Here is a 25,542-nt window from a genome sequence, read left to right as displayed (position 1 = left end):
ATGGCTTTCCCCGGGTCCCTGCCGGAGCCACTGCCCAGGGGCACATTGCGGAGGTTCATGCTGATGCTCTTCTCCCTGCTCATGTCCCTTTATGTCTTCTACTGTCTGGCGGAGCGCTGCCAGCCCCTGCCTGCACCCATCACTGGGGCTGCTGGGCATGGGGAGTGGGTACTGGACTCCTGGCAAACTGTGAGCAGGAACAACCCACAAAGGGTTAAGGTGGTCCAAGGGTCACTCCTCAGCCGCCTTTTCCCCAGTTTTGGGGTGGCATACTCTGTGCAGGATGGGGTGCTAACCAGTAGCAGCAATGTCAACCCGGAGGGAGGCAGCACCCTCACCCCACTGGGGGATGGCAGCAAGAAGCTCCCCCAAGCTATCATAATTGGGGTGAAGAAAGGAGGCACCCGGGCTCTGCTGGAGTTCCTGAGGGTGCACCCGGACATAAGGGCGGTGGGAGCTGAACCCCACTTCTTTGATCGGAACTACGACAAGGGACTGGAGTGGTACAGGTAAGAACTGTGTGCTGACATGGGTCTATACTGCCCCTCTCTGGCCAAAACCTGCATGCACCAGCAGCTGCCAGGGCAAAAGAAACAGCACTGCACACACAGCCCCCTGTACCCAGCACACACACACACACACAACCCCCTGTACCCAGCAGTATCCAGCACACACACACACACAACCCCCTGTACCCAGCAGTATCCAGCACACACACACACACACACAACCCCCTGTACCCAGCAGTATCCAGCACACACACACACACACACACACACACACACACAGCCCCTGTACCCAGCACATGCCTGGAACATGATACACACAGACCTACTCTCACACACTACATGCTGCTGTAGATACACAGACTACCAGACCAACGTGTTTCTAGCACACTAGGTTTGGTGTAGAGATACTCTATATCACTATAGACAGGATCACCACAGACATGCAAGTTACAGGCTAGGGGAGGCTAGTTGTTAGTGACCCCGGTGTCACTGAACCAGTTTAAAGAAAATTTGCGTTTACTATGTGTTAGACTCAGATTTATACCTAGTGAGAATGTTATCCATTGTCCGTATCTATCCATCTATCAATCATGTAGATGCCTTTGCAGTACAATGAATCAATGAAAGTATTTACATCATATGCGGGGTATAATGTAAAATGTCCTCTATTTGCAGCCTTTATTTTTCAGGAATTACCCCGTTTCGTTTGAGCCCCCCTCTATTGTATCTTGCAGGGAGGTAGATACAGACATGTAGATTTCTCCAATGGAGAGAAATAATGTCCTGATCCTCGGAATATTACAGCGAATGGGCATTGCCGGCTTGTGTTATGAATGTAATATTTGCACAGAGCTCATTCAGACGCAATCATCACGACTTCAAATATTTAACCATTTGTGCTTCTGCGACAGCAACTCAAACAGTAGGGAAGAGATGGTGGGAAAGTTTACGAGATTATTCCTGTTTTCATATAAGAAAGGGCTATATGAATATATGTAGCAATTAACATTACTCCAGCCCGTGAGCCATTAAGTTACCCGTCATCGTGCGTTCAATTATTTGGGACATGTGAGCAACTTGTGCGTAAGCCGATCCTTTACAAGCCAAGTTTACTAATGTCACGAGCGTCTTCCATCAGCGTTAAAGCTCGGAGCCCTTTCATTACGGAGAGTAAGTCATCATTCCCGTGTTTAACAATCTTATTTTCGCACTTTTCTTAAAGTGTTGTCAGAAAAATCAATCTCCGAGGAGTTTAATCTTTGTTGGGCTTTTTCTGACAGCCATCAAACAGAAATTGCCGTAATTGTGTAGTAAAAAAAAAAAAAAAAAAAGCCCAAGAAACTTCTTTAGCGTCGAAGAATGCACTTAAAAATGTTACAAAAATGTAGTCTATAATTACGGGGAAAGGGTTTTTTCTGAAATATTACACCGAGTTTCTGGATTTAAAGGCCGTCTCATAAAAGCTCCCTCGACTCTTTCATTTTTGATGAAGTCAGAAGTATCTTTTCCAGCTGATTAACTCAAAATAAGCAATTCCATTATAATTTGCGAAGATTCTTTCTTGTTTTATTAAACCGCAGTCACTTAAAGCCGCAGTTAAGGAAACTAATTATTTTCTGTACCAATGAACACCAAGGTGATGTGTTTGACAGACACCTACAAGTAACGCTTTCCCCGTGAAAGCTGATCGGGGCTATGTATCAAAAAACTTTAAGTTTCTTTTGTTTTCTATTGGACGCTAAATAAATATTTGCAAAGTAAAAAAATATGTATTTTCAATTTTGGTAGAAAATTTTAAGAAAAAAAAAAATGTCATCAATGAGCCGACGCTTTGAAATGTTAATCGGGTGATAACAGCCGGTTTTGCTTGTAATATAATACAGCCGGCAAATTAAAAATAACAGGTTCTCGGAAATCGGAGATTTTTATGTGTTTGCATTAAAATGGTATTGTTTGCTTTTTTTTAAATGTAGAATCCTCAGAGTGAGACTGGATGTTATTAACCCTTTAAGAGACACCAAGTTTGGCGTTTCGCTGTCCTGCTAAATATGCTCAACATGCGGATAACTTGTTCTGTTTAATAGTTGAACTTTCATCATGTGTTAAAATCTCCTCGGGACATTCCCACCACTGCTGGGTGACAACTCCTCGGATCCACTTAATTCATTATTGTGGGTTTAGTAACTTTGTTGCGCCAATTTGATTCCTAAGTTTTTAATGGATGGAGATAAAGTCAATTAAATGTCAGACAGAGTCTACAGAACCCTGCAGTGTCACGGAACTTTCTTTTCTTTTCATGATTGGTCAGAAGTTGGCGTTTGTGTCTTCTGGTTGCGCTCGCTGTAGAGCATTGGGGCTGTTGCTTCGTGCACATTGGAAACTGGGAATTCCTGGCCAAGGGAAGGACAGCTATAAATACAACTTGTAAATTATTTCTTATGTAGCTGAAGTTGCTGAAAATAAGTATTTTCATGGAGAATATATTGTGGAGACCCCGGCTGAGTGCACAGAGTCGGTGCCAAAACTTGGACAAAGCAGGGTTACTTAGAAATTAAGTTTTGCTATCTGGCAGCCTCTGGCACCTCGGTAGTTGTGTTTTGGGTCTGATTAGGCACATGGAACAACCCAATGGAGTGTGCATTTGCTTCTTGAGGCTTTTTGTGTTTGGACACTTCTTTACCTAAGGTCTTCCTACCCGTCTTGTTGGCAGGGTATTCCACAACCCCAGGTCTAGTTCAGCAGCATGAATGCCTTCTATAAGCGGCCAAGCACTTGTTCTGGACTATGAAATCACCCAACAGCGGCCTTAATTATTTTGTCCAATGGAGGAAGGCTCCTTACCACTAGGCATTGAGTTGAAGGGTTTCCATGAGTCCATCCTCATTTTCAATCCCTTCTGCTTTACCCCAAACAGAACTGCTAGCTACACCAACCACAAACCCTTCAGAGCTTTTCTTGTATCAAAACTTTTTCTTCTGTAAACAAAAAATATCTGCAGTCTGGGACCTGGGAGACCACAACCTTGGCTCAATGGCAGTTCTTTGCCTTAGAAGTAAAATAGATTGTTGTCTCAGTGTAATAAATTAACACAATTATGTAAAAGAACAAGAAATTAAGAAAGAAAAAGATAAAAACATTGCATGTGGCGAGTAACTCACAGGGAGATGTCTTATTAAGACCATGATTAGAAATATTTAATCTGAGCTGCTGACACCCGGGGGTCCGGCGCGTCTACGGATGCCTGAATCCACTGCAGAAATAAGAAATTTTTTTTACATTTATTTTTAACTATTAACAATTGCCGTTACCTGATGTAAAAGTAAACCCATTGTCAGGGTACATACAATACAAGCTTTAATATATAAATATTGCTGTAATTTTGTGTTTTTATACTTAATGCACAACAAAACTAATTCAATGATAACTGTTCAATTGTTCAATATCATTCAGATCCCAGAAATGTTTTTGTTTGACTTGGGCCGTTGCACTGGACCATCTAATGTACATTACGGTTTGGCATTTTTGGCAACATTTTATACTGCACATCAATCTCGTCTTTACTAATAACTGATTAGCATGGGAAAACATTACAGGCTGGTGAGGTATGGATGCTAAAACTGTGCCGTCACAGTCTGGAAGGATGGAGAAGACTTTAGTCTTTTTCCTGGTGTTTCACGCTGTTTCGATTCAGTGTTACGTGTTCTTCACCCAAACATGTAACTTTGCAAGTGCATTTTATCCACTAGCGTAGAGTCACGGAATTGTTCTCAGCTCACCACGGATCTTCTAAATTCCTTGCGACAGCTGTGTCCGGCTGTGTGTCTCCATCCCACGATCCATTTCCAGCCTTGTATCTGAAACGTGTTTCACCCACAGAGACCATGAGAAGAAATCTGAGAGTTTGCGGAGGTGCCAGATTCGGTCTTCCACTCAGATGTTCTAAAAATGCGCTCAGGATCATGCGTCGAAGGTCCAGAAATTCCCGCCGGTTCATGGCGTCTCTGCCGTGGTCTTTGAAATCATTGTGGCGAGAGGAAAACAGTGTGACAAAACACAAGGGACCCGACACGTAGAAATACCTCTAGACTTCTTCTGTAGCCGAGAAACTTTGACTTCTTTAAATTACCCCAGAAGCTCCTTGTTGTTTCAAACTAAGTAATATTTTTATTACTTTTGGGCTTTTACGCTGCCACTTATCATACATGCACATGGCTTGATCTGGCATGGGTTGAAAATCCTGAACCCCCCCCTTCATCTCCTTCATTTTACCACTGATGGAGCTGCTTGGACGAACTGGCTTATACATAGGGGCAGAATAAATAGCCGTAGAAACCTGGTGTATCATGTATATTCCTGGCAAAGGGAGGAACGTGGCCCGGCGGCAAAGCTTAAGGTGGTATCTTCTTTCTCCATGATGCCAGTTGTAGGGGTAACCAGGATGTCTATAACATATACAAGCCTTTTGACACTGACATTTCTTGGTGGGACAGGGGCAATCAGTGACACAGGACAATATTTATAAATCAGAGAAAGTTCTAGAAGTGCTGCTATTGCCATATGGAATCTTTCTACCGCACCAGAATTGTGCAATAGAATTGTCCTATGTACATAAAGTCCTTGGCCATAATACACCTGTTGACTCATTTAGGTTGGGTGAAATATCTCAGACCTCCTTAAACACTGCGTGCCACTCCTGAATGTGTGAGTCTACGTTAAAACAGGGATGCTTCTTGCAGGAAAGTTTCTGAGAATGTTACGGAATGCGTTGGAGTAAAAAGATCCATCGGCAGTCATTTGTCCTGTAAATATTTTGACAAGTCGCCCTCTGTTACTATTTTGGTTGCTCTGCCAATAAACTTAATGTTCTCACTCAAATCTAATCTTGTTTGGGACAGAGAGCAGATTATCTGGGGGTCACTGCTCATTAGCGAAAATGACCTAATCTGCTTTAGTGAACAACTAGAATAAATCATCACTTTGTGTGCTAAGAAGGCAAAGCGGTCATTCTAACATGTATTGTTTAATTAACTGAAATGGTGACTGGTCACATGACCAGATTCCCAAATCACATAGTTTCTTAACATTATTTCAGAAGCCCCCATAAGCACAGATGAAATGTTATGCGTTGAATGCTTTTAAAATTTTCTGAAAATGTACACTTTTTCTAAGTCTTTAAAAGCAAAAAAGTGACTCCCTGCTGTGCGTTGAGTGACTTGTAGTCATTAAAGGCGCCTTCAGGTCCAACGGTGTTTCTAGACAGAGATGGGCTCCGTCCCCATACAGAAGCAGCAGAGAAGTCATTTGTGTGCTTTCCAGTGGATAAACCAAACGCTGTGTCTGTTTGTGTGAAGATTGGGGCAGTCGACGAGATCTGGAGCAGCACCAGCTGGTACCGGACAAGACCAGCAGACTGGAGCAAAAGACTCTGCTCAACAGCTTGGTGTATAATGTCCATGACAAAGACGCTGGGTCTCTAAGGCAATAGTAATGGGAAGTCGCAGCCATCGTTGGTCATGCTGGCGGGTCCAGATAAGACAGATGCATCAAGCCTTCGCAATTTCCTCAGGGGGATGTAAGATCAGCAGCCAGGTCTGCGGAACTTTACTGATAATGGCCATAGTAACCACTGCTTTCCAGAGACCAGAGATTAGGCATACGGTAGATGTCTTTAGGGAAAGCTGATTTCAGAATCCGCCTTTGGAAGTTTTCCTGCTCATTTTTAATTTAACACTTTTCTGCACACTCATTTCCTTTAAAATGTTTCCATTTGTGAGACAAAAGACAAGCATTGAAGCTGTTCAATACATTGTTTCCTTTTCTCTTCTATTATTTTATTGGGGGTAATAAGGTTAGAACTCACAGCCTGTGGTTTGAAACGTGTTTGTCTGTGTTGGGGAAGTAATGAGGACATCAGTCTTTTTTTCAGGTGTTGCACAAATGAATACAAAGCATTCTGATATGTTGTGGTCTCACCCACCAAAGAGAGGTCACATTCACAAGGAGGTGGCCACTCTCTCTCTGGTGGGTCATCAAGCTCCTTGCAGGTCTCGTCCATTTCTATAAACCTACTTTATGTAATAGACAATGTCTTCAGTATTCATCGATGCCAGCAGTGTTTTTAACTTGGGACAACCCAGAAATCTTCTATGATCCAGAGGCAGAATTCGGGGAGAGAATGGCACTCCTTGGCTTCCTCCTTGGAAAAACACTTTCTACCCTGACCGTTATCAATTAAATAAATATGGAATAAACGGCGTCTGAGTGAAATCTGCCATTGAAGGCCCTTTATCATATTAATGGTGTAACCCTCCCCAGATTTCCCGAAAAGAACTAAGTATTATTACGCTCCAGGAAATGCTTTATCTGTATTATCAGAATGGAAAACTCCAGACATATTTTTGATCCGTCTTTCTGAAGACGTTCATCCATCAGCGAGTAAATGCTTTTGACCAGATTCTGGTGAACTACAACACCTATGACTCAAAGTTGTTACAGTAAGTAATCCGAGAGGTGCTGAAGGCTCCCAGTTAGCCTTTCACCAATCCATCCCAATGTGTTATCCGGCTGCTGCCCCATTATTCCGGGGCTGGATGTTTCTTTGGATTCTGCTGAAAAGTCTGAAACTCATAAATACTACAGAAAGCCCAGGAAATTATCTCTATTTCCCTTATCATCCCAACTAAAATAACAGGGGTCTGTTAAAAACTATCACCCACCGCTCGGATGCCTGACCTATCCCTTCATCTACTTGCTACCAAGATTTTCTACACAAATTGATTCCCTTTTTTTGATTCCTGCACCGGTATTTACACAAGTTCCAATAGATTTAAAACGATAAAAAAAAAGATCATCCAATCATGGGAGGAGGCCAGGTGCATGATGGGAACTGGCTTAATAGGCATGTAATGGGAGAGAAAATGTATAATATTCTAAATCACACAAAATAAAAAAAATTATTCTTTAACTCTTCACATACACCGATTTGTATGCTCTCTTGATTAATATAATCATTAATATGGGCCGTGCATTGTATAGCAGGGTTATCAGAGGCTCGAGAAAATGTATCGAGTTTGGCAAATTCCCACACAGAACAAGCTGATGGACAGGGCTTGTTAAAACCTTAAATTACCAGATCCCTGATCCGGCCACCAATACCTCCCCTGCTCCTTTTTTAAGGACGTTAATCCGGGTTTTGCCTCACGTTTAATAGCAGGTCCTTGACACAACAACAATGCGATTAGGAAGAACAAAAAAAAAATGATAATGACAGGTTATCGGAGCCCTGCGGCACACAAAGGAATTCTGTACAATGTTTGCCTTCCATTCTCAGGGGCCCGGACCCGCTCCTCCTCCTGGGACACATTATCCCATCACCTCATTCCCACAGGTGTCACATCAAACCTTAATTGAATCAATCCATACATCGGCGCACCTGTGAGAAGCTATAGAGCTTTTACGTGCAGGTTTCTAAAGGTTCCGGATACACCGGGGTTGGTAATGTAACCCCTTTTGTGGTTCTGGTTCCCTATGCTTGCACCTGTGCATTTATTGCATGGTACCGCTTGCATTATGCGGCAGGGGCCCTAAGCAGGAGCAGAACCACCAACAAGAACTCGGGTGCCTTCTCACCCTTCCTTCATTTATTGCATCACATGAGTTCACAGTGATTGGCATCCCTGCTTATCCAGTCTCTCTGACAATTCCCATCACGAACAAGGACAGAGATGGGATAGCCCTGGCCGTTCCCTCGCCCCATCAGAGAACACAGCACCGCTGCCATCTTCCCAACACGCCATAAATCCGTGTCACCATACTGGGTGTGAATCCTTAGAGTGTTAAAGGGTGTCTCTTTTCACATCCCCTTAGAATCTTCCTAGCAGTTTCCATGAACTCATCTCAGTTGGGCATTAAGGGACTGTCCCTAGAAATCCGAGCCAGCTGGCAGATAAAATATTGTTACTTCGATGATTATTTCCCTTCTGCATTTTCTGTAATTGTGGAATTATTGAGGCTTTTTTTGCTCCTTTGCCCCCTTTCACTTAATGATATAAATTTTTGGCCAGTAACAGTCCCATCTCTTTGCATTTTATGTGAGGCCGCTACGGTTTGCACATATTTCCGAATTATTTATTTAATAGTCAGATTTCATCGCACGGACCTGGCTTCTTAAGAGTCAAATCAGAAACACAAATGTCTTGAAAAAGAGCTTTTTCTATGTAAGCTAATCAGTGTTATGTTTCAAATCCTCAGACTTTAGCTAAAATGGCATTTAATCTCCGGGGATCGGAGGAGTTATTTAATCTAACTGGATGAGACTTTCTGTTTAATGAAGGAATTACTCCCTTGAGATGCAGTTCATGGTTGCAGAACAACCCGTTTCTGTGACGGATTTTAAACCGAAAAGTTCTGCTGCCCCAAAGACAGATTTAGGTGAACGACGGTAGATTATATTATATGGAATATAATTTGCATTTATTTATTTTCACTAATTCCAGTAATTTGGCCCCTTAATTCTTATGTTTGTAGCCCAGTCGGTGGGGGAAGCACACGAAAGGCAGATGTTTGGTAGCCCCCCAAATCCCCCTTCTTTCTTCTGGGGCCATTGAAGGCTGTCTGTGGACTACAATTCCCGTGACAATTCCAGCCTGACATTTGGTAGAACATGATGTTACCGTCGTTTGTAACAACCAGGTTGCCAATTTCCACATAAAAACATAGAATGCTCTGACAGATCGGCCCCATCCGGCCCCTGTCTAGTCGCCCGTTTCTCCTGCTGTAAAGACCCAAACCTTAATCAGTCGTTGGTCTCGTCTTAGATTCAGGAGCCGTATGTCTATCCCATGCATGTTTAATGTGTAGGGTGACACTATACCCTAAAGAAATGCTTTGGCCGGATGAGCAGTTGTCGGTCGGAGCTGTGCTGCAGACCTTGTCACCCGCTGATGTGTGTGTTCATTAAATCCCACAAACCGCATCCATTACTTGCCTCCTATATACACTTATTAAGAGATCACGTCTCTCTCTCTTTTCTCCGGCTACATCTCACTGGCAGTTCAATTATGTCCGGGTTCCATTCTCTATTTTACTCTCGGGTCGGTCTATAGGAGTCCTGTCACCCACCCAACGCCTTATAAAACTGTCACGATAAGGCTTCCTGGCGGCTGAATACTAATGCCCCTTCTGCGTCGGGCTTGACAAATACGCATGGTAGTTATTAACCAAGCGATCATTCCGATCCATTAACGACGCATACATCAGAAGCCTTTCGAGGAACATTATTACCCACATTCATCTTTTCATAAACAATTATGTGACAGGGTCCGAAGGTATTAATGTTTTTTTTCTGGGGAGTCGCTTGCCTTGCCTGGGATTAACACAAAGAGGACACGCAACTTAACCCCTTGGGCGGCTGAGGGGATCAGGGTTAGAAAAACCGACAATGTTTTATTTTGTTGCTAATTACTCAAAACTGAGGGCAGGTGCTGAGGTTTTTCGACCCCATCACGTTATTTCTTATCAGCATTTTCCTGCGGCTGCGCATGCTCTTTAATTATATGTAAACGAGACAATCTACAATCACTTCATGTGGACTTTAAGAACCTACAGAAGCTTATGCACAAAGAAAATTGTTTGTTAAGAACAAAAATTGTATTGATTTTAATAAACTGTGTGAAGACTGACATGATGGGGGTTTGTATACTGATACCCGGTATCATGGAACTAACGCTTTTTTTACAAAGCCAACTTTTATTTTAAAAATAATCAAAAAGTTCAAAATTGGTAACTTAAAATTTCATTTTTAGTCGTTTACCTCAATAAAAATATCCATAAAGTGTATTAAAATAATTTAAAAGGAGAGTATCTTGCAGAGATCATGAAATATTTGAATAAGAGATCTACTGTTTTATATAGCGCCGCCATAATCCGCAATGTTGTACAATGGGGATTAATAGGGCAGTTAAGATAACATTTTAAAGAAATTGTGCCCCTGCTAGTAACTATGTGTTCGTATAGATGACATGTATAGGGATAGTGTTTTTATTGCTATTAAATGTTAATTGTTTCATTGTATCGACATTTTCTTTGGGGTAATATGAACAGAGCGCAAGCTCTTTTTGTACAGAGGTCAAACGCACTTGCAAATAAAAGTGACAACTATACCTAGAAAGCTCTGTGTAAAAAAAAAAAAGGGAACATTTTCAACATAGTGCAAGTGAATTAGACCATTGAAAAATGATCCCATAATCCCGGGCGCATTTGGGTTGACGAATTGCTTGACATAAGTGAATGGGAAACCATATATTTTACACCATAGCCCGAGGCGAAAAACTCCTCTTTATCACACATGGGAAGATGTGAAATATATCGGTCTGTATAAAGGATCACCTTTCTTGGGTAATTTGAGAAACAACCTTCTCGCTGAGCTCTTCTTCAACTATGAGAGCTTTCCATCAACGAGATAATGCTTAGCAGAGATGGGATTCGTGGACCGGGAGACAGAATTAGACCCTTATCTTCCGCTAGTATCGCATTTGTGGGTTTTCTTGAGCTTGATGCGAATTGTAGCCTCGTCCTGCAATAAACAACTCGAACAAGGAGGCAAATGTTGCAGGAGGTTAAAGGTTTAAGAAGAATGCTGATGTTAGCCGTGTTATGAATGAACTGAAAATTGAGTTTTTACAAGTAGAAAAAAAGCTTAAAAGAACTGAAATAAAACCTAACAAGCTATTTTTGTTTATTTGAAGTAAAGGCGTTATTCTGAGGTTGAACTTGGTTGTGGCTGGTAGCCCCTTATATCCTGGTAACAATCCAAAAGCTGATGAGTCCGGGGAAGAATCCATATTATTTGGGCCCTTGCAAGAAGCTGTGGGATCCTTTAAATCCCTTGGAAGAATCTGCTAGCTGGTTATGGCGTTTAGTTTGTTGATGAACCTAGATCTTTAGAAGATGGTAGCTAGTAATTGTATCAGGGGATTTTCCAGTCATAGTTCTTTTGGAGAACCCAGTAGTTGTGACAGCAGTCAAGTCCCTTGAAACAGCTGCTAGCTGGTTATAGAATTTTGTCTTAGTCTTTGGTACAATGGAGATGAACCTCCAGTCCAATCTTACGTTGGTTAGAACATTTGAAGGAATCTGGTGGTTGGATCCTAGGTAAAGCATCCACTTGCACCTAGAGGTAGCATATCATACCATCTGATGTCAGGACGGGCCAGGTCAATGCTGGTAGCAGACGATCAATGATGATTAGGCTGAAGTCAGGGCGTGCAGGGATCGGGTAAAAATCCAGCAACTAACCATGATCTAGTGAGCTAAATACAGTGGAGACGTGGTCCAGAATATTACATGATTTTTTGTATGTAATTGCCATGTAATTATATGTATTGGTGAGCAGCGTTTAATATATTATCCTGGAAGCCTGGTGCGCATGCTTCCCTTCTGATAACATTCATGCTGGTGGCTGCATGTGCTCTGATGTTTATGAAAAATAACTATAACCTTTTTCTAATGCTTAGCAACATTTAGAGTTTGGGAAAGTGGACATTCTAGAGAAGAATAATATCTAGTGTTCTGTTCTTGTCTTCACCGATTAAATGCACATTTGCTTATTAGGATAACAGTTACGTTTAGTGTACTGAGACCATGAACTGTTCCTTAAATAAAGACAAAGATTTGATTTTCTGGTTCTGTGTGTACGCGGCATGTGCTAAGCGGAGCTTCCTCTGTTACAGACGTCTGAAGCTGAGAAGAGTTAAAGGCATTAGGAAGAAGGCATCCCTTCGGCACTTAAGGGATTAAACGCTAAGCTACGGCGCAGTAACGTCCCCTTAAAGGAGATACATTCATATTTCTCCAAGCAGACAACAGGAAGCAGAGGGAGGGGCGCTAATAGGAATTTGATGTTGATTGATACACCTTGATGGAAATTTACGATGAGAAATCTTTCCTGAGGCAGGGCTGATAGAGGAACAAGCTATTTTAGGGCGCTAGCCAAGAAATAAAATGTCTGTTTTAAGATGATATAAGGCTACACTGTGTCTTGGGACCCTGTACAAATGTAGCGTGTGGAAATATAGATTCCATATGAGAACCTGGGAAGAGCCGGAAGAGTCGCGTTCTCCTGTTAAACTATTACCCGTGTGCTTTGTGGATAAAAAAAAAACACCCCATCAACTATCCTCCTAAATCAAAATCTATCCGCAGGACACTGTGTACGCGATGCTGTTTTAACCCACCAGTGGTGGAATTATAATAATATTTACAGCATCCTTGGGCATGGGCTTAGTGGAAAAGGGTCCCCCGTATGTACATAACCCCTGTCTTATGGTATATCTCTATATTACATGCACAGACGGTTGAAGCTAAACTGCTCTTAGGACCGCGGGGGGGTTACTGAAGCCGTTTGGTGGGAACCAAATCAACATTTTATCTCAACCTCTCCAAATTCTCCCTTTCTGGGTAACGTCCATTAACTGCCCCTTTAGCAGTAACTGACATTTCGTATCTCAAGGGACATAAGCTTAGGCCAAGTGAGTGAATTATTAAGGAGAATTTCCACATTCAAGGCACAAAAAGGCACAACTTGGCCGAGATAACATCTCCATGCTGAGAAATGACTAAATAGCAAAATGGGTTAGAATCTGACATTAAAAATAGACCGTATAACCCCAAGGGCCTGCACACAGAGCAGTAATCTGAAACATTTAAATTAAAGAACCGGTTATTTATATGTTTCTGCGGGTTACGGTATAAAAGGCGTAGAGTCCGGTAGACCATCAGTCACACCCCGGGATGGAGCTCCTAGATGTTCTCGTGTTTATTCTACAATCCTGCTATTCAGCAGCAGAGAGATTTATCATTGAGCAGTCCCGCGCATTCCCCCTGACCATTGTCTCTGTGGCTCTTGGAGGCATTCCTGAGGAGTCTTTCGTCTTTAACCTTCATGTTTTGATGACAGAATGTGTTGTTTAGCTGGGATTTCTGGGTTTTAGACTCTTCTGTATTTTCCATTGACTCGTAAAAGTTTTTGCACGGTGTCGTTTACTGAATTTGAGCTGCCCCATGCGGTGGGGTTGGCAGTCTGATGGGTTGGTTCAATAAATGCAGTTTAGGAGCCGCAAAAATAGTTATTTTGTTTCAAGGATGGATTACACCTCGGGTTCTTTTAGCAATAAATTTTATAAACCTCCAACCTATACATCTAGGGGTGTCAGTCTAAATTCTAATGGTTAGACATATTTTCAGTGAAATTCATGTAAAAAAAAAAAAAAAGTACAACATTCTTAATTTTTAATTTTTTTTTTAAGTATGAAGTGATGTCGTGTGTCAGACAAGACAGACAAGGGGACATGGAGCTTAGAAGAAGTCAGGGAACGTCTATAGAGCGAAAACAAATCTAGAATGCTAGAAAATAAAACTAGAACGTCTGATGACATTCCTGCATCAATGCAATCTTTCCTTCACCGGTCTGGACACTTTGTCTGCACTCAATAATACCATTGTCCAAACAATTATCAACAAGGTGGGGACGACAGCGCCGTTTAGAGCTGTTAAGATTACATAAACTTGAAGATTTTCTTGTTAAAAGACCGAAATCAATGAGAGGCTTAGCTAATGGCATTGGAAGATCTTCTACTTGTCGATAGCACTTAGGAACTGACAGTATCCCTGACATGCTCAGACACAATTCCCGTTAATGACTCCTCTTTTTTCGTACTTTTTTTTCCATTTTGCCTCCATTCTGGAAGTCGTCTGAACATGGCGTCTCCTATTCTGTTGACAACCAGTTTGGTAACCCCTTCCATGCCATCTGTGGCTTGATACATCCTTATGGAATTCCATAAGAAAAGTGATTGAAAAGTGTAACCTTCAAAGTATTAACTTTTGATTCAGAGGCTTCTGGTGGTTTGTAGCTGGCGACACTGGTTACTAAATCCCACGGAAGCAGCCATCTTCATCTGAAGGATCAGTCCACCCCATTAAGTTATTTCCCCATGGTTAAGTTACTGAGTTTTCCTCCCACCCGTAAAGAGGGAGAGAACTTCCCTGCCCAGTTGGCTGGCATTCCGTACAGGTCACTGTCAGAGCTGTCTTAATGTTGATGTTTTAATTAAGTTTCATTTATTAAAGGCTTCTCGGGTACTTACTGATGAGTGTACGGATGTGCTGAGTTTGCGTGAATTACCACAGCGTGAGGGCAGGGGTACTGAACCTGCCCTTTTTTAGCGAGGTCTCTGCTTCAAGACGAAGAGTGATTCTGGAATGAGACAGGCGCTAATGTGTTACAGGAGAGGCCCCCACTTAATGAAATAAGACTAATTAATTGGGTTTCACGGTACAAGACTGGAGCTGTGGCCATAAATAGCAGTGCGGAGTGTCAAAACCGAGATCCGGATCTATGAAGTAAGAGGTGCTGACAATGTCTGGTTCTATTATTAACAATAAAACAAGGAAAAATGTATTTATACGTCTGCAGCAGTGAAACAATATGAATGAATGGGTTTATGGTCAGGGAATAGGCAGAAGGGGATGCGTATAGACATGGAGGGGCAGGGGTAGATTTTACACCTGCCAAATGAAAACGTTGCTAGCATTAAGAAGGGTCCGCTTCACCTGCAGACCTGCCTGGGGTCGGCCATGGAGAATATATAGGTAAACAGGTGAGTGGTCGGCCGGTATCCGTCTCTCTGCAACAAAACTGATACATGACATGTTTTCTTCCAATAAAGCACATCAACATTAGCTTCAAGCTGCAACCAATGAGCCGTACGTTCCAACATTTCAGACCCACGATCAGCGGTGCATTCAAACAATGTAATAGGAGCCATTTTTATACACGTCCAATGTGTGATTATCATTTTCAGAGCAAAGAGACGTGGGGGGGAAGGGGACTGAAACACCAGATATTTCCAAAAAGGCAAGCTGGGCATCACTTTTTCCGGCAATCGGCTAATTCTTAACCTCTGGTTTGTAGAAAGGAGAAAAGACCAAGACGCTGCATTATATTCTTAAAGCAGTTGTAGGCAGTGCAGCAATCTGGAGGGCCCCTAGGCATGTGCGTAATAAATAATGCAGCGCTGCCCAGAGGGGTGATAGAGAGGCTGTCATGGATTAAGTATTAGTACATTTTATTTTTGGGGGGGCGTAATGGGTGGACACACTGATAAGCAAAGATATAAAAGAAGAATTTTTGGGCGATGCCGCTGAAAGCACTTTAACCGGCGCAGAACTGTAAATGCAACATTTGGATCACTCTGTACATCCTTGAAAGCATTTCAAATATTTTCAAATCAAAGCTCTATAAAACTTCACTTACCGGCTTATCTGCAAATCTCCAGCACGTAAAAAAATAAATCAGAGCAGGGAGGGGGAATCGCAAAACTAATTAAACATATCTCAGAGATTTAAACAGCGGCAGAACATTGAAACAAATTGTTTCAGTAATTTAAGGTCACAGAGAACTCATCGGCTGAAGACTTCACAACGGCTCAATTACCCGCATTAAATATCTGGCTTCATAGTGTTGTTCTAGACGTTCTGCACCGTTCGTAGTCCTCCCAGGGTAGAGATATAACAGAAGAAGCCTAATCTTTCTACATTATTTGTATTAAATATAGAACACGTTCCTATCGACGATTTAGGTTCTTACACGTTTTTATTAAAAAACATTACTAAATTATTTTGGCGAACCTTGCTTATCTTAAGGGCAGCAAGGCCTATGGAGAGCAATTACTGATTTACGTGGGGGGAAATGAATCGGTTAGCGTAGGACAGGGGGTCCCCGATGAGATGTTTTGTAGGGAGGACAAATCTGTAGATAAGAAACCGCGGGCTTTCATTTTAATAGGCTACATAAATATTACAGGTCTTATGAAATGCAGCCTGATCCTGCAACCTGCAATATGGAAGGCACTAGACTTCCTAGCGGTTCTGTGCATTAATCATCATTTTTAGAGCTGGTGACCTATTCCTTATTGGAAAAAGCAGACCCCGGGGGCGTTTTCACGATTGTCATTTTGTCCCACTCTTACTTTCCTCCTGGTCTGAATATAGGGACACTCCAGCCATCATTTGTACTTTAATGCATATGAGAGTTGAGTGGTCCACTTGCATTTATATGGTGTCCTCCTTAAAAATTCTTTTTTGGGGCCACTTCAAGGAGCCAATCGGTGGTGAGAATTGTCAGACCACAGAGGAGAAAACAAACACATATAAAAGTACTCCTACGGTAAATGTTTTTTGGCGAGGGTTATTGGGGACGTTATACTGTCTCTTTAATTCTAGGCCAATGTTACTCAACGAGAGAGCAACTCATGGGGTCTGTTGCCCAGGAGAACCAACAGCTTCTTAAATTTTGTTTTGCTCTACAAGGAACAGACAAGATCACACGTCTGCTTTAATATACCTTCTATGCTCCCACATCACTTTATGTGGAATAGTGAACACGTATCTCCAAGAGTGCCTCCTAGTTTACAGAACCTGATGGTATATTTAAATACCGTAATGAGCCCAAATATTTTGTCAGATTGAAATCTATTAGCCCTGTTAAGGCTCCCCCTCTCCAAGGCTGCGGGGTCAAATAATTAATTTCTTTTAAATTAATTAGTAGATTATCAGAAGGTAATCTAACTCCAGTGCTGTGCCTAAAACACAGTCCCGGTGCGGTGAAGTTTAATCTGCCTCTTGCTAATGCTTGGGGTTTATCGCTGTGGACTCGTAAATAGAGCCCCTTTTGTATTTTGCTGCTCAGCTAGTAAAAGGCTGCAAAGAGAGAAGTCTCCATGACAAGCCTGCCAATTCTTACATGCAAATCCATCTCATAACAGTCCCGAGCTGGAACTCGGTATCGGGGGCTTTTGAAGTTCCCTTACGGGCAACAGTAAATGCATCTATTCAGGGCGATTCCCACCCACTAAGATTTTTGGAAACCATGCAGAGAGGTGGCCTTAACAAGACTACCCCAACCGGCTAACAAATCAACAGTAGGAACGGCCAGAAATACTCCTTTAAATCACGTGGATCTTATTTGGACTCCAGATACACTGACCTGGTGGCCAGGAGACATTTAAAACAAATAATAAGAAGCAAATAACGTGGTGTCGGCAATCTACTGTTTTGGGCTATTAACCTTGCATCCCTACCAGCTACAATTTGGCAACCACTGCTAAATGTTCTGTGGGAAGGGAAGCCTGAAGTTATTTTTTACCTTTGGTAAAAAAAAAATATAAAAACAAAAAATTCCCCAAGGTCTTTTCTGTCTATTGGGATATAAGTTCTTGTTTTTACATTCTGATCCAACATTTCTACATTGTTACACGCTAGAAAATGTAACAAAATAAAATAGCCAATCCGTAATCGCACAGAAGGTACGCTGATGCCACGGAAGCCGTTTCTGTTAAGGGGGTGGCAAGGGAATAAACTTGGATCCTGCATCCTCTTTACTATTTACAGCCTCCAACAACTCTACTTTTCTTATGATCGCCACAAAGCAGATCTGAAGGGCAAATAATGTTCCCTCTTAAACTTTTAAGTGCCAAGGAGAATCGAAAAATGTCCATATCAAACAGCTCTAAATCATTCTGTGATAGTTTTTAGAAAAAACTTGGTTTTGCCCCGAGTTTGCTCAATATATTCCACAACTGAAAAAAGTGAACCCCTGCTGTGTTTCACACCTTGCATTGCCCCTCAGTTTGTCATTTAACGTTCGATTTTGGTCGCTCTCCCAAAGCAGTGGCGGAGATCTGAAGTTCCACCAGCAATGTTAACGTCAGATTATTTTTATTAGATGAGGATCTTTCCTTTTAAGACTGTGAGGCGGAAAGAATTAGAAACATAATATTCTTTCAGTAATATCTGCTCTGTGACTAGTCAATAAGCTGATTTTCTATGATGTCCGGATAGCAGCGAGGCTGTTACTGTGAAATTTAGAGTGATTTTCTGCAATCTTGGTCTAAAATATTCAATTTACAAAAACTCATCCGTTTTGTAGTCTTCACATTTTCTGTCCTTATTACAAACTTCTTGGGAGCCCCAACTGCCCTCTTCTCTTCTAGAGAGGATTTATCAGTTCCTCAGACATCCAGAAAGCCTGTTCACAAAGGAAGGCTATGAACGTCCAGCCCGTGGGGATATCTGGGCCAAATGGACCTAACTATATGCCAGCGCAAAAACACAATGGACACACAGACAACTCCAAATATTAACACACATTGAGCACGTCTATCCAGACAAAAGAAACTGTACAGGTAGAAAACCCACTGAAGGAACATAGAGGGTGCTCTCAAAAAGACAAGCTGCATTTTATTTTAGATAACTATAGCCATCTGTGTCACAGGAGGAGATCGGAGCCTGGTGACATGAAGCAGCTCATTAGCTACACGCTTCTGGGCCACCAATGAAACTATCTTTATTGGTTCACGTACATTATCGTTCTGTCACTGGTAGCACGTCACACCGTGCTGGACGGTGGCCTGGAGGATGTGGAGATATTTAGATTCTGGCAACTGCTGAAAGTCACAGAATTCTAGAGTTTTTAAAATGACCACAAAGCTTCCATTTGAAAATCAATTTCCTAGGAATATCTATCGATTCTAACATCCTGAAACATTGTATGTGAAATTTTGTGGCATCCCATATTTGTTTCTTTATTCTTTTTTAAAGCACACACAATTCTAACGTTCATTTGGCCGGATGCCTTGATACACAGGCTGCTCACATTCTGAAATAACCAGCGATAGCGCACAAGGGAAATGTTACATTACCCAGCAATGTCAGAAAACGAGCCTATATAAATCAAAATAATAACATTTCAGCTTGCAGATTCCCCATGTTCCCCTTTCCCTTTTACTGACATATACTTCATCTGTCTGGGTTCTGTAAAACACATTTGCGTTATCAGCTGAGCTTCCATATGCAAAGGACCGATAATTCTATATTAAAAAGAAATCATTTTTAACCTCCAGTCATTCCGCAGCTGGAGCAGAGAAGGGGGAAGTAGCAGAACTCAATGTAAAATGTGATTAAATCATTTATTAGGCTCCGTGTTAGTAGTGTGAAGATGATGGAGGTGATCGGAATATTTACATAGCAGAGACTGGCACTCCAGCTGCTGTAGACCACAACTCCCAGGATGCTCACTTCTAAGCTAATTTGCATACATGAGATATTTACATAAACTTTCAGACAGGAGCCCTTTAATTCCTTTCCTGGCTTGATTTATTCTGGTGAATATCCTAGCGGCTCATTTACGTACCAAGCTGGATGTGGAAATCAAATACCTAAAATGTGTGATACTTTGTCTCGAGATTCCAGATAATCAGAGACTTGGAACAATAAGGTGCTGAAAAACACTTTATCGGTATCATTTCCCAAGAATTTACTGGAGATGGCTCAGTGAGAACAGAACTTAAATGATTAAGGCCTCATCCAAGATATTTATAGAGACTAATACATGGCGGGCATCCGAGAGAACATCTGTATATGTGTACACATTCGGCCATAACATAAACAGGCCAAGTATACAGGAAGTGAGGAACAGCCTCAGACACACAATGTCATCCAAATATAAATCAGTATTACAAGGAACACACCCAACGTAGAGGTCGAGCACAACACAGACTTCCCTCGTCTCTTCCTTTTCTATCTATATGTTCAAGAATCTGACACTAAAGGCTATCGTTCTAAAATGGAATGGTGACCCCACAGATAAAGACAGTGATTGGCTGATGCTTATGGCCTTCAGTAGTTACCAACCTGTGCTAGGTGTTGTATACATCACATGTGGTCTATGGACCAGCAAATACTTGTAAGGTTATAGATGGTGGTGGTCAGGATAATGCAAGTATGACAAATAGCAGGTAGAATCGGGAGGAAAAGGTTTCTGAAGCAGAACTTTGGACTTTGTATTCAATTGAAACTATTACTAGAAATTACATAGATGTATGGCCCAGTCCTTCAGGTTTGGTCTGAGGATTGTGGGTGTTCCAGTCCCAGAATAGGTGACTTTCTTCCTACCATGCATCAGTTAATATCAAGAGTTGGCACCAAGCCACACCGTGCCTAAAAGTGTCACAAGCTGTACCGTCCCTAAAAGTGTCACAAGCTGTAATTGACGGATAGACTCAGAGTTCTGCTAACGCCTTTAACATCCCATCTGTTCTCACAGCCCGGCACACATGAAGACATGAGCCCATTACAGCTTCCAATTAGCCGGAGCAATTTTACAATTAGACAATTGATTTTACAATGGATTATGTCAGACTAAAGTGATGGGAGATTTGTGAGGCTGTGAGAAAAAAAGGTCAGACAGCGCCTTAAGTTACAGAGCATGTCTAGAAACCTTTACTTGTATTTAGTTTTACTTTGTGCGCTTCCAAAGAGTATGTGCTTTATGTCACAGCTATTAGGACTCAAACCTGGATTTTTAAATGCAATTAGAATAACTTTTTCAAAGTTGTAAGACCTCCAGGGGGCGCTGCCTAGCGGCGTAGATTAAGCAGTGTCCGAAACCACACAAACATCTTCTCATCGGTTTCCTATATAGCCTATTCCTGCAGGTTACTCATAGTTCCACATTATGATCTAAATGCCCTCAAAATTACAAAGCCGGTTCAGGATTATAACCACAAAGATTTATGTGGTCTGTTAGAGTGTTAGCTCTTTTGAGCAGGGCTCTGTTTAACATTAGCCCATGTCTTACACTAGTACTGTTTGCCCATGCACAGAGGGGTAGAATGTATTTTTTAGTCGTGGGTTGAAATGTCCTTATAGATCTCGGTTTCTCATTTAAGTAGGACATATTTGCTACATGTTTTTTTCATTTTAAACTTCAGCATCTATAGTATGCAGAATGATGAAGGTAATTAAAATAATTTCACCCTTTCCACAAACTCTTCCGCAGAATTGTTTTGGACAAATCCAATTGACCTCCTGTATCCGACGCGATGTATCTTATTTCTTCCCCCCTGTGCTCCTTATCCCTGGCGGCCCAAATCAGGCTGATCTTACTGTACGAGTCGCTGATATAGAGTAACAGCCTGTAATATTTCACCAAGTTCCCGAGAGAGCCAAATGTTTCAAGATAAATTACCGATTCGTAGCATTAGCAAATCGAGCTAATTATCTGAGGTGCCCTGGGCTCTGGATGTCAACTCCAGTTTTCTTTCATTAAATGAAGTGCTAATGGCGTGCTTTGTGATCTGAGCGGGAGGAGGTTTGGGTCTCTGCTAATTCGGGTTTCCTTGTGCCTTGAAGTGTATGAGAGTATTACCTCACCAGCTCGAATCACATACAATTACTGAAGCCATCAGCCTCACGAATTGCACAACTACATAACTTCTTCATGTCTCTCTGTGTTAAACAAACGCGAGCAGAGTCAGAAATTGCCTGGTCACAACATCTCTGAACCCGTGACCAAATTGTTCCCTCTTTGTGTTACAGAATCTAACATTACACAACCGTCTGATACACTGCAATCGCACGAGTACCGACAGACTGCAATCGCACGAGTACCGACAGACTGCAATCGCACGAGTACCGATAGACTGCAATCGCACGAGTACCGATAGACTGCAATCGCACGAGTACCAATGCATTGTAATCGCACCAATAACTACATACTGCAATCGCACAATTACCAATGAGCTGTAATCGCACAAGTACCGATAGACAGCAATCGCACGAGTAACGATACACTGCAATCGCACGAGTACCGACAGACTGCAATCGCACGAGTACCGATAGACTGCAATCGCACGAGTACCAATGCACTCTAATCGCATGAATAAGGACAGACTGCAATCGCACAAATAACGATAGACTGCAATCGCACAAATAACGATAGACTGCAATCGCACAAATAACGATAGACTGCAATCGCACGAGTACCAATGCATTGTAATCGCACGAGTACCGATAGACTGCAATCGCACGAGTACCGTTAGACTGCAATCGCACGAATAACGATAGACTGCAATCGCACGAGTACCAATGCACTGTAATCGCACGAGTACGATAGACTGCAATCGCACGAGTACCGATAGACTGCAATTGCACGAGTACCAATGCACTGTAATCGCACGAATAACGATAGACTGCAATCGCACGAGTACCGATAGACTGCAATCGCACGAGTACCGATAGACTGCAATCGCACGAGTACCAATGCACTGTAATCGCACGAATAACGATAGACTGCAATCGCACGAGTACCAATGCACTGTAATTGCATGAGTAAAGATACAGTGTAATCACACTAAAATAAACCATGCGGTTAGTGTCAGATTATAGATTAGTATCACCCAAGGGATACACTCCCCTCTTATAATAAAAATATTTTATATAGCGCCATCATATTCTGCAGGGTTGTACAATGGGTACTCTTGCTTACATGTTATGGTAGGATGCTTACATGCTAGCTCGGGTGTCCCCAATGTGCCTATGCCTAAAGGTCCCTCTTAATCTGGCACTGTCTGTGTGGTCCAAAGAGCTTACATTTATTCCCAGGTAGGTCAAGCTACCAGCCCCTCTTAATGCAACAAACTTAAACATTTACGTTTCCTGTGGCTTTTCCCCTAGGGGTGGGTAATGTATACCCAGAGCGAGGGGCTCTGTAGACTCTATGGAAGCACTGCCTCTGTTCACCGTATCACTATGAAAATACATTCTTCAGTGTTTTATCATGTTTTGGATCCATTAGAACATCTTAAAGTAGTCTCCAGTGTTCTATTTTATTGAAAACTAAACAGTCATTTTCCTGGTTGTAGATTGCGTTTGAACATGAATAATTAACCCAGTATTCCCGCAGTTTTTGAATTTCAAGTTTCAGCCTAATCTGTAAAAGCCAGGTCAGTAACCAGATGAAAACATTGCCATAATGCTGCCTCTCACAGGCTTCCAGCTGGCTCGGCTCATATTTTTTTATGCAAACTTGGAGGTTGAATAAAATAATTTCACAGTGTGTCCCGCTGTGTTTCATTAGTGTCATTACAGAATTAGTCATTCTCCCTTTCACGCAGCAAATAGCTTTCTGTGGCTTAATAGAACATGTTCCGTGATTTTAAAAAACATTCCATGGTGTAAAACTGTGGATCATTTGTAAAAATATATAAATCTATAAAGAAACTAGCATTTTATTCCATAGCGACATTTTCTGTTTTCCAGAGAATCTCAGAAGTCGACAAGGTAAATACGTACATGTTGGTACAAAGTGGGAGCTGCCAGTTTTAATGGCTGTATATTTTTGGGGTCATTGTAAAATCCAAAATTGTAAAACAAAAAAAAGAGTCTACTTAAAGCGTGTGTTTTAGCTTCTGAGGCAATTAGTATTAACACTGAAACATCCCACCACGTTACAAGTCCAAAGACCTGGATTGAAGGCCATGAGCATTGGCCATTCATGAAGCGGTTTGTAAAGAAACTATGGTGGCCCAAAAAAGCAAAAATACCCATTCACTCCCTGTCATCCACACCTTGCTTCATTCATAATGAGTTTGGCTGATGGAACAAGGGGACTTTGCTATTCCACAAGCAGCTCAGAGCCCTGTTGATCTTGGCCAAGTCGAGAAGACGGAAGGTTTTCTACAGAACGAGGCTCATTATGAAGTTGACATGAACTTTGGTTATTCCAAGCTTTATGGGATGCTTGCAGCAGACTAAATGCACTGCATCAGCAGGGTCCCAGTTAGAGGTCAAACGTTGAGTCCATGGGGCATGCTTCATTAGGACTCCCAACACCTAATGATGAAATTGAAACCAACCCCAAGTTTGGTTATTATGTCCCAAGTCCTTAATGTGCGTTTACACAAGGAAAAACGTGCAAAATGTCCACAACAATTACATAGGCCACAGGTCCTTTTGTAAAAATGTTATTTCGTCTCGTGTGACGATCTCCACATCAACATCAAGGTTCACCTCTGTACACGTGTTCTAAAATTAGTCACGTAGTTAACTTAGTAAAAGAATCATAAAATACTGAAGCCACAATGTTCACATCCTCTGCTCCGTGTAACGTCCCGTTCCAGTGTTTAGTTCGTTTGAATTAAATGGAGATTTATTTATAAATAAGACAAACATTTCCTAGTTTGATGTACTTGAGATTTATACTGATGTTCCAGTAAAGCCACATCATTATTAATGGCATCTTTTATTTATAAATCACAAAAATATCATGCCGTTTTATCACAATCATAACCGTAAAAATTGTGGTTGGTCTTCAGAAGGTCAAAAATAACAACTACTTAGAAATTGTATCCAGATATTAGAAAATTACCAAAAGCAGATGCTGAAATAAAACATTTCCATTTACTACATGAGCCGATAATGAAACACAGATCTACTGCGAAAATGACAAGTGATCTTTATGTACAAACTGTTTTTACTCTATGAACACATCCTTCTTTCTTTTTTTCTCCATAGAGAGTTAATGCCGAGGACTCTGGACGGTCAAGTCACAATGGAGAAGACTCCCAGCTATTTTGTCACCAAGGAGGCTCCAGCCAGAGTCTCCGCCATGTCCAAGGACGCCAAGTTGATCGTGGTGGTGAGAGACCCAGTAACCAGAGTTATATCTGACTACACCCAGACGTTGTCCAAACGGCCCGATATCCCTACGTTCGAGGCTTTAACTTTCAAAAACAGGACTACGGGTCTCATCGACACAACGTGGAGCGCCATTCAGATAGGGATTTACGCCAAGCACTTGGAGAACTGGCTACTCGACTTCCCTATCGGTCAGATGCTGTTTGTAAGTGGGGAGAGACTCATTACGGACCCGGCCGGGGAACTTGGGCGCGTCCAGGACTTTCTAGGACTCAAGAGGATTATTACTGACAAACATTTTTATTTCAACAAGACAAAGGGCTTCCCGTGTTTAAAAAAGGCAGAGGGGAGCAGCAAGCCCCACTGTCTGGGGAAAACAAAGGGTAGGACTCACCCCAACATCAACCCCGAAGTGGTCAAAAGATTACGAGAATTCTACAGACCCTTCAATATGAAGTTCTACCAGATGACCGGACATGATTTTGGCTGGGATTATTAG

General features: G+C 41.9%; 1 protein-coding gene across 1 annotated transcript; it reads left to right on the top strand.

Annotated features, from left to right (window-relative positions):
- LOC149281938 (heparan sulfate glucosamine 3-O-sulfotransferase 3A1-like) lies at nucleotides 1–25,542 on the top strand. The gene is made up of 2 exons (XM_089498835.1): nucleotides 1–509; nucleotides 24,921–25,542. Exons 1-2 carry the CDS (start codon nucleotides 1–3, stop codon nucleotides 25,540–25,542), a joined length of 1,131 nt encoding a protein of 376 aa, XP_089354961.1.

Source organism: Sceloporus occidentalis, unplaced genomic scaffold (assembly GCF_023333645.1).
Source record: "Sceloporus occidentalis isolate IW3139 unplaced genomic scaffold, rSceOcc1.0.p SCAF_126, whole genome shotgun sequence".
NCBI lineage: Eukaryota > Metazoa > Chordata > Lepidosauria > Squamata > Phrynosomatidae > Sceloporus > Sceloporus occidentalis.
Note: the sequence above shows the minus strand (reverse complement) of the source record. Positions and strands in the feature narration are given on the sequence as shown.

Excerpts from the sequence above, each read along its gene's own strand:
- LOC149281938 (XM_089498835.1), top strand. The coding sequence starts at position 1 with ATGGCTTTCCCCGGGTCCCTGCCGGAGCCACTGCCCAGGGGCACATTG. Across the intron at positions 510-24,920 it reads AAGGGACTGGAGTGGTACAG|AGAGTTAATGCCGAGGACTC; the intron begins GTAAGAACTGTG and ends TTTTCTCCATAG.